The 10,000-nt window shown below is 42.8% G+C and overlaps 1 protein-coding gene across 2 annotated transcripts in view; it reads left to right on the top strand.

The window, feature by feature from the left end:
• Positions 1 to 1,785: 1,785 nt before the first annotated feature.
• The window catches only part of LOC130428806 (myelin protein zero-like protein 2), a 12,403-nt gene continuing 4,188 nt past the window's right edge, over positions 1,786 to 10,000 (top strand). Inside the window, exons 1-2 of one of the 2 annotated variants that reach the window (XM_056757061.1) lie at positions 1,786 to 2,350; positions 3,218 to 3,387. In XM_056757061.1, the coding sequence (XP_056613039.1) occupies positions 2,296 to 2,350; positions 3,218 to 3,387 (225 nt within the window). In that variant the 5' untranslated portion in view covers positions 1,786 to 2,295. The remainder of the gene's footprint in view (positions 2,351 to 3,217; positions 3,388 to 10,000) is intronic. The other variant, XM_056757060.1, reaches the window with a different exon arrangement.

Here is a 10,000-nt window from a genome sequence, read left to right as displayed (position 1 = left end):
CATCAGTAATGTTGTTTCTAAGATATTTTAATCAAAGCGATTTAAATAGCCTGAGATCTGGTTTCAATGACAAGGGTTAGCCTAAACCAGGACTATGCCTCAGTTAAATTAGGCTATTTAAATTGCTTTTGTTAAAATGTCTGAGAAACAACATTACCGATGTGCATATTCAAACACAAACACATTGCATAAAACAAAAATGGCACTGATATATTTAAAAAAATGTTCGGGCAAGTTATATTCACTTAAATTCATTTTAGTCTGGGACTAGTTTCAAGAATCCAGAACTAAACATGGGCGCCGTAAAGGAGTGGAAGGTTAGGACTATTCTAAGGGCCCATGCTGATTTAGGGCCTAGAAGAGCAGACCCCTTCTTATTTTCCTATTTCTTTTCTCTTTTTTATACATACATTAAACGTGCTAGGGCCCCTCGTGCACTAAATGTGTATTTTGTCCGTTTCGACCATAGATTTAATATTTAAAAAACAAATAATGTATTTACTGTTTCAGTCACACCCCTTCCGGCTCCCTCTCACAATGGTTCATTCCACCTGCGCTGTGAGTTACGAGCGCTAGTGTAGCGTCTCCTGCTTATTGGACTTGTTATGATGCAGCACAGACAGTGACACACGCAGACACGTCACATCAAAAGTCAGGGCATCAAAAACGTTAAGAAAAGAAGTCAAGAGAAGACAGAGAACGCCAAAGTCGACAGTATGTCACACAGTTTTTCATAAAGAAAGGTAGCTTGCCCTATTCCTGTATTCCAAAACTTATTTTTGTTGCTACATGACCTGCTTTTATCTAGCTAGCTTAGTAAAATAATTACTGAATTATTATTTACATCCAACAATAATAACATCTCTGCTGTCTCCGGGACGGGTTATCATGTCTCGTAGACACAGATTCAGCGGCTGCTGCACACCCACGTCCCCCACCCCCCGTCCCCGTCTCAGCCGAACAAGGTGAGCCTGAGCGCGAAACTTCGCGAAGATTGAAGCCTCTAAACACGTCTTATCTACTGTGTTCGCCACATAATGATAATTTTGCAAAACAAAAAGTAATCTACACGCTTCAAAAATTACAAAATTAGTTTGCCGTGTCGTGTGTTCTGTGAAGTGACAGTGCGGCTGCTAAGATCGATGCTGTCAAACTTGACGTTCTTAATATGAATAAAATGCCCCAGAAAAATATAATATAAAATTGAATAAAACGTGTCTCTACTGTAGCTGATGTTTCCTGATTGAGCAGTTTGACCCAGCTAAAGCTTGTTCATGTAAAGTATATGTCAATATGTGTACATAATGTTCTGTTGTGCTTGCAATTGAGATAATAAATGTTCTTCCTTTAATGTAAACAAGTACATATTTCTATATTTTTTTCTTGTTTTTGTAGGCTTTGTACTCATCTTTAGACATTTTAACTATGCAATGTGCTGAGTATCTTTTTTTAAGTATACAGGGCATGTTTATTGGGTTAGATTTTATCTGTAAAAAATGTAGGGGGCCCAGAAATTTTGGTTTCCATAGGGCCCAGAATTTCTGGCGGCACCCCTGGAACTAAATGAAGTCCTAATTTAGGCAAAGCCTTGTCTATGAAACCGACCTTCAGCAGTTTTTATAAACATGCCTTTCCACAAAGCTTTACTGGTGTAAACATTTATTTGAGTCTAGACTAGTCTTAAACCTGTCCAAGGAAACTGCCCCAATATGTCTCATGTACAGGAGCTTTGTAATAATGACAATTGTAAAAAGCGCTATACAAATGAAGTTAAGTTGAGTTCATTTGTTAAATCATAATTAATTTGACAAATGATAGGCACAAAAACATAAATATGTTTTGAATGAGTTGTATCTTCTTTATCTGTGTAGATGTCGAATAGATGAAAGTTGTGTCTGTGGCGCCCTCGTGTGTCGAAACATGTCAATTACAATGTTTCAAACAAAACGGTTTAATATTTTAATAACTCTTAGAACACATAGTAAAAAGCTTGTAGTTCATTAGATTTAAACTACTAACCACATCGGTATTTTTATTAGGTTATTAGAAAATGTATAGATTTCATTTTCTGTAGGTTGACTTTTATCTTTTAACACAATTTTTGATAGCCTATCTTATAAGTTTTCTCCAGTAAACACAGAGATTATACTCACAAACACGTTTGGACACAACAACTAACACACTGATGGGATTCAACGAAGCGCAGGATTTCCTGAGGTCGCGTGAGCGCGCTGCGCGTTCATGTGAGCTGCTCGGTTAAAGCTTCTGTGGCGTGATTCAGACTGTCAGTGTGTGATGATGGGACTCGTGTGCGCGCATCTGATGGTGACACTGTTCCTCAGCTCATCAGGTCAGTGTCTTCATCCTCTTCATCACTTTACACACCTTTACGAACACTTTGCGTGCTTTTATTAACTTTAAGTTAACAAACTCTAAGTGTTTGGATTGATGACAGTTTCTCCCATACTTTGACTATTATTGCTGTAGTAACATCACAATCTAACTCTCTATCGCTTCTTTAGGTCTAAAAATAAAACACGTTCTCTGTTTATCTGTTTAATATGAACACGTGACTATAAATTAAACTCACGGTTTGCTTTTAATAGACAAAATGTTCAGTGCTCTTATAGATAAAAGCGTCTGTTGAATAAAGAAATAAATGCACTTATAAAAGATATATACAATAAAAGAGCCTTTAGTTACTATAATGATGTGTTGTGTTTGATTTGTAGTTAAATCACGGTTTGTTTTCGCACGTTACGGTAAACTATAGATCAGCACGCGCTGGTGTTTATAATCGCGTCGCACGCATGATCGCGTCGCACGCAGCGCTGTTGTGTTCACGTCATTGTTCTTCTGTGTTTTCCGGCTTTTGTTAAGTGAAATTATTCCGCATTGTGTCGCGTCTGGATGATTATTTCATATGTTTCCTGTGATTGATTTATGAACGGTTAGTGTTTCCCAGCAGATCCGCTAAATATAATCCTATTGTGACGTTTGTGATTGACAGCAGTCCATAACTGGGTTACCTGCGTGCGCATGCGCAGTTTCTAACATACACTAAATCGACCAGAGTAAGAGCACTGCATTAAAACAAAACATGATTTTAGAATCTGCACGCACCCGAACCAACAGCATCACCTCCATCACCTCTCTGAACTGACCAGAGCTTTTGAGGACTTAAGAAAGTTGTGCACTTGTGTGTGTGTGTCTGTAGGCTGGCTGTGTGTGGTTGGTATGCGGGTGTCTACAGCAGGTGATGTTCAGGCCGTAAACGGTACAGACTGTCGTCTCAGATGCACCTTTATGACGTCAGCTCCAGTCAGACTGTCCAGTCTCACGGTGTCCTGGAGCTTCAGACCCTTCAGCCCTGGACCAGAGGAGACGGTGAGAAACATCTAACACTGCACCAGTGTGTGCATCTCTCACTCTCTCTCTCTTTCACTCACTCTCTCTCTCACTCTCTCTCTCAATTCAATTCAATTCAATTCAGAAAGCTTTATTAGCATGACAAAAATCCTACAGAGAACAATAATATTTAGACAAAAAATATAAATAAAATAAAAAATGATTATGGTAAAAAAATATATATATATTTTATACAGAAAAACATGTAACAACTGATATTATAAAATCTGAACATTATATACATTATATACATATGTGTAGATGTAAAGTGTGTGTGTTTACTGGTTGTTTGTGTCTCTCTGGCTGTCTCTCAGTAGATCACAAGATGACACATATCTTGCAGCTACATGACAACATTTGGCTTCTTCACCAAGAATGAATCTGAGTTTTTGGGTCTGATTAAAGGAGTTAAATTGGGGGAATATTTGATTAATTTTGGGGTAGTAATGCTCTCTGATGTCTTTATATTTTGGGCATTCTGTGAGGAAGTGCAGTTCTGTCTCCATCACTCTCATCATACAGTGTGAGCAGAGTCTGTCCTCACGAGAGATCCAGGTCTGTCTTCTCCGGCCCGTCTCTATGGCCAGACTGTGTTCACTGAGTCTGTACCTCATCAGTGTTTTCCTGAGTTTCACATCACTCACTGTGCTCAGGTAGCTTGCTATGGTGTATTCACGATTTAGTGCCGAATAACATTCCAGTTTGTGCTGGTTTTTAGTGGTGTTTGTCCAATAGGTTGTGTACTTTTCTTTTTCTGTGTTTATAATGTGTGTGAGTGTGTAGGTGTCCTGAGGCTGACTGATCTCTGTGTGTGTGATCACAGTCAGTCTCAGCACCAGCTGAAGGAGAGGACTCTTACCTACGCTCAGCTCTTGGTGTTTCAGGGCTTTGTAATGGTATGTGTTGGGGTCGCTTGTTTTTAGGTGTTTCCAGAAGATGACGGCTCTTTTCTGAATGTTTAGAAGGAGAGGGTATTGGCCTAATTCTGCCCTACATCCGTTGTGTGGAGTTTTTATTTGGACTTTGAGAATTATTTTACAGAAATCTAAATGTAGAATTTCGATCGGGTGTTTTTCCCAATTTAAGAAGTCAAATTTTATAGAAGGACCCCACACTTCACTGCCGTATAAAACAATTGGTTCAATTACTGCTTTGAAAAGTTTGAGCCAGATTTGGATTGGGATGTCAATTTTAATGGATCTTTTTATGGCATAGAAAGCCCTTTGAGCTTTCTCTTTGAGTTCATTCACAGCCAAAGTGAAGTTACTGGTTGGAGTTATTTTCAGACCGAGGTAAGTGTATGTTTTTGTGGTTTCAATGGTTCTGTGTGATAGTGTGAATGTGTGTGATGGTCCCTGAGATCTGGAGCGTTTCTGGAACATCATTACTCTTGTTTTTTGGAGGTTGACCGTCAGGGCCCAGGTCTGACAGTAATCCTCCAGCAGATTCAGGCTGTCCTGAAGCCCCTCTTCAGTGGGCGACAGGAGGACCAGGTCATCTGCGTAGAGAAGACACTTTATCTCTGTGTCGTGTAGAGTGAGACCTTTAAAGGGAGCGTGTTCTAATATGTTGGTCAATTGATTAATGTAAATGTTGAAGAGGGTGGGGCTTAAACTGCATCCCTGTCTCACTCCACGCCCCTGGGGGAAGAATTTGGTTCTTTGCGTTCCAATTTTAACCGCACAATGGCTGGCTGTGTACATTGATTTGATCAAATCATAGAATTTTCCCCCTATTCCACTGTCGATAAGTTTTAGGTATAATCCTTCATGCCAGATTGAATCGAATGCTTTTTTGAAATCAACGAAGCAAGCAAAAATTTTTGTTTTGTTTTGATGTACATATTTGTCAATTAGTGTTTGTAATGTAAAAATGTGATCGGATGTGCGACATTTTGGAAGAAAGCCAATTTGGCATTTACTCAAGGCATTGTGCTTAGTAAGGAAGTGTAACAGTCTTGTGTTTAAGATGCTGCAGAGAACCTTCCCCAGGTTACTGTTCACACAGATGCCTCGGTAGTTGTTGGGGTCTAATTTGTCTCCGTTCTTGTGAATGGGGCTGATGAGGCCCTGGTTCCAGATCTTAGGGAAGAACCCCACACACAGACAATCATTGAAGAGTTTCAGCATGGCCAGTTTGAAGCTTTGGTCGGTTTGTTTCAGCATCTCGTTCAGGATGCTGTCGACACCACAGGCTTTCTCGGGCTCGAGGACCCGTAGTTTATCTTCCGATTCCTCGATTGTTATGGGGAAATCTAAGGGGTTTTGATTTGCTTTAATCACTCTTTCTAAATTGTTCAGTTTATTGATTATTTCATTTTGATTAGAATTTTGAATTTCAGTTGGGCTATATAATTCTTGGAAATGAGTTTTCCATGTCTCCCCATCTTGGATGGCCAGAATTTCTTGATTTGGTTTGTATAATAATTTCAATTTTTCCCAGAATTTGTGTGAATTTAGAGATTTTTCAATTTCTTCAAACTGGTTTTGCAAAAATTGTGCTTTTTTCCGCCGGAGTGTGGCTTAGTTTTAGTGCCTCACAGTAATGAAGGCGGAGCTCTGGATTATCTGGTTGTCTGTGTTTTTGATTTGATAAATTTCTGAGGTTTTTTCTCAGAGCTTTAGAGTCCAAATCAAACCATTTGTCAGTATCTAAACATTTCTTCTTTGGTTTAACAGTGGTCAAATGACTTTTTTGTGCTGTTTTGTAAAATATGTTGTTTAGATCTTGTACTTCCTGATTGATGCCGAATTGATTTTTAGGGTATGCCTGTGTTTGGAAAGAGTGTAAGAGGGACTGTATTTCTGGAGATTCAACAGCATTGCTGTAGTTAGTGGCACTGTTTTCTGTCCATTTGAATGACATAATTTTGTGCATGTGATATGATGTCCTAATCGGTGTGGGTGATGTTTCAGATTGCTTTATATAGACTGTGATTTGGCTGTGGTCTGAGAAAGGTTTCAGGGGTTTGACTGTGAATGCTCTCAAAGAGGAAAGATGTAGATCTGTGATGGTATAATCTACAGTGCTGTTACCAAGAGCTGAGCTGTAGGTGTATCGCCCGAGCGAGTCTCCTCGCAGTCTTCCATTGACGATGTACAGAGCCAGTCCTCGGCAGAGCTTCAGCAGCTGCCGTCCGTGGGCATTCACTGTCTGATCACAGTTTTCTCTGGCGGGGTAAGAAGGGTAAAAGTTGTTATTGCCAGTGAGGAATCTGGTACCCTGTGATTCTAAGAAATCTAATTCTTTTCCGGTTCTAGCGTTTAAATCACCCATAAGCAGCACATTTCCCTGGGCCTCGAAATGGCTGATTTCTTGTTCAATGTTTTGAAAAGTTTCCTCTTGGAAATACGGAGACTCGAGGGGGGGAATATATATGGCACAAAGGAAAACAGGCTGAGATGCTGATATTATTCCTTTTTGTACTTTCAGCCAGAGGTGGTTTTGATCTTTTTTAACTAATTCTATGGCCAGTTTAGATTTAATCCAGAGGATCATCCCTCCTGAGTCTCTCCCCTGTGTGACTGATGTGAGTTTAACTGATGGTAATATTATCTCTCTGTATCCTGAGGGACAGCCAGTGAACACATCTCCTCTACACCAGGTTTCCTGTAAGATGATAACATCTATGTCTTCAAGATCTTTCATAAAGTCAGAATTTCTACTTTTTAGGCCAAAGACTGAGGAGTTTAGACCTTGAATATTCCATGTGGAAAAACTAAGTGTTTTCATCACAAAAATCAGTATGATTTGTTTGCCATTTTGAGAAAAGAGAATGATTCAAAAATACAAGAGTAGAAAAATAAATAATAATAATAATAATAACGACTGATGGAAGTTATGTTATGGTAGGAACTCAAAAACATCAACAAATCCATTTTAATTTACATGTACACTTAAACTAAAACAATGTGGTTTGGTCAATGGAATGGTTATTTTTATTTATTTGTTTATTTTATTATTATTTTTACCACTGTCCACTGTGTGTGAGTAAGTGAGAGCAGATGATACTCAGCATGTGTTGGATGTCGTGGAGTTCGGTGTTAGCTTGGCTCGCTCCTCCGCTGACAGCTCGGGCGTAGCTCGGTCTGTCTGGCTGGGCCGGGCTCTGCTGTGGACGGGCTTCAGCCGCTGGAGCGCTGGGACTGTTATAGAACAGTCTCTGTCCATACGGATCGGCTTTGGGTGCTGAAGCTCTGTGTGGACCCCCCGGGAGGTGTAGCTCTGGGCGCTGAAGCTCTGTGTGGACCCCCGGGAGGTGAAGCTCTGGGTGCTGAAGGTCTGGGTGGTGCTCTGGTCGGGGCTCTAGATGAGGTGTTGGCTGGGATGTAGTGTCCTGAGGTGTGTCTCATTGGGTTGGCAGGGTTAGGGCTGGTTCTGCTTGTCTGGTCGGTCCTGTTTAAAGCAACATCTTTGAGTCTCTTTGCAAAAATATGAACCAGGTTCTTATAAAGGTGGACATGGTCATATAGGCAGTCGGTGTCCAGGTCTGGATGGTGGGCCAAGTATACGTTGGGCAGGAAGGCACAGTGTCTGGAGATGCTAGAGTTTATTTTATTTATTGTGTATGGATGGAAATCTTTCCTCTGGAGTAGGGTGGACAGGATGATTTTTGAGTTGGGGAAGGTTTCTCTAGCTTTTTCCACAACGGCTCTGAGGGAGTCAGACACTCGGTCCTGTTGGCTCCGCAGGTCGTTTGTGCCTGTGTGGATTATGATGTGACTGGGCCGGCCTAGCTGGGATTCTGTCAGGAGCTCCAGGGCTTTGTCAGTGGTGGGACACCAGAGTTTAATAGCTTTGTGTCGGGGGAAGAGTTTATTTACATCAATGAATTTGCCGTTTGAATCGATGAGTAAAGCTACCTCAGGTTCCTCTGTGCCGGTTTGTGCTGGACTGCTGTGAGACGAGGGCTGAAGCTGTTGTGCTGGAGGGCCTGACAGGGGGCGCTGTGACGGCTGTGAGCTGTCTGGGTCGGGTCTCGTCTGAAGCTGTTGTGCTGGAGGGCCTGACAGGGGGCGCTGTGACGGCGGTGAGCTGTCTGGGTCGGGTCTCTCTGGGTCATCACTGAGGGGTGGGTGTTGACCCCCTGTGTTAGGTGACTTTGGGGTGGAGGGCAGTGTTTGAGCTCTGTGGGTCTGCGCTGGTTCTTCTTTGGCCAGAAGGAGTTCTCTCAGCTGCTCTTTCAGGGCCAGGATCTCACTGCTCTGCTGCTCTCTCTCCTCCTGTATCTCTCTCATCTGCTGCCTCATCTCTAGTGTGGACTGTTCTCTGTCCTGTATCTGGAGTCTCAGTGCGGTCAGCTCACACTGATAGATGTTCTTCTCCGTCTGAAGCGTTGTCATCTGCTGGCTGAGGGCTGTCAGTCTCTGTGTCTGGTGCTCTGCGTTCTGCTGGAGTTCAGTATGAACTGCACATGTGTGTGACTGCTGCTGTTTGAGCATCATTTCTCTGAGCTGCACCATCTCCAGCTCAAGCTTCATGAAGTGTTCCTGAAGTAAAGGGATGGATTTGAGCAGAGAGGACGGGATGTTCTCACTTTTAAGTGTTTCTGCAGGAGTGGGCTTGAGATCTGAGCTGCTGTTCTGTGGATTCTGCTCTGATGACAGACTCTCAGATATCAAACCTTTCTCGTGTCTCATAGCTTCAGCTATTGCTCTGTAGTCAGCCTGGAATAGTTTCAGGTTCCCCTGTACCATGACTGTTCCGTTCTTGTAGATGTTCACAGTTATCATAGTGTTGTGGAGAACAAGAAACGAGGAGACAAGAGACGAAAATGCGTCGAGTCAGTTTAATATCCACTTTAATATTCCTCGCGCCGAACAGCGAGAGAGATCAAAACAACCACACACGTAAAAACCGGAACAACACTAAACTGACTCCTCCCTCCCTTAAAGGTACAGTACCCTGGTGAATGTCTCATAATAAACATAATACTTGTGGTTCGCCACACAGGCCCCCCCAGAATTCACCCTTAATAAAACATAGGACTCTATACATGATAACAAAACAGGAAACAGATTTAACAGTTTTTAGGAAAGTCAACGTACAGTGGGGCGAATAAGGCGGCCATAACGGCTTCGCTTAACAGGAGAAGGGCGAAGGGCCAGGGGCAGGGGCCGAGGCTGCCGAAGGGGGGCGCCCTCGCCGTGGAGGCTGGGCCAGCTGAAGTGGTGCACCAATATCAAGATGAGCAGGCTTGAGACGGTCTATTGCCACCCGCTCAGGCCTGCCCCCCATATCCACAACGAAGTTCTTAGACCCCCCCACCAGGACACGGAAGGGTCCATCGTAGGGGGGCTGCAGCGGGGTACGATGGCCATCGTGGCGGATGAAAAAATACTTGGCCGACAGTAAATCCTTAGGCACGTAGGACTTTGGGAGGCCATGGTGAGATGTGGGAATGGGAACAAAAGCATCAGCAATGTCCCGGGCCCCAGTACGATGAGAGTCCACCGACCACTGGGCCGCGGCATCAGGAAGAAATTCCCCCGGAACGCGCAAAGGCTGTCCGTACACAAGCTCGGCCGATTGGTGAGAAAAATCCTGTCTGCCTCCACAGCCAGCGCCCGGTAGTCTCTCGAGGAACGTAGGC

Source organism: Triplophysa dalaica, chromosome 9 (genome assembly GCF_015846415.1).
Source record: "Triplophysa dalaica isolate WHDGS20190420 chromosome 9, ASM1584641v1, whole genome shotgun sequence".
NCBI classification, from domain to species: domain Eukaryota; kingdom Metazoa; phylum Chordata; class Actinopteri; order Cypriniformes; family Nemacheilidae; genus Triplophysa; species Triplophysa dalaica.
Note: the sequence above shows the minus strand (reverse complement) of the source record. Positions and strands in the feature narration are given on the sequence as shown.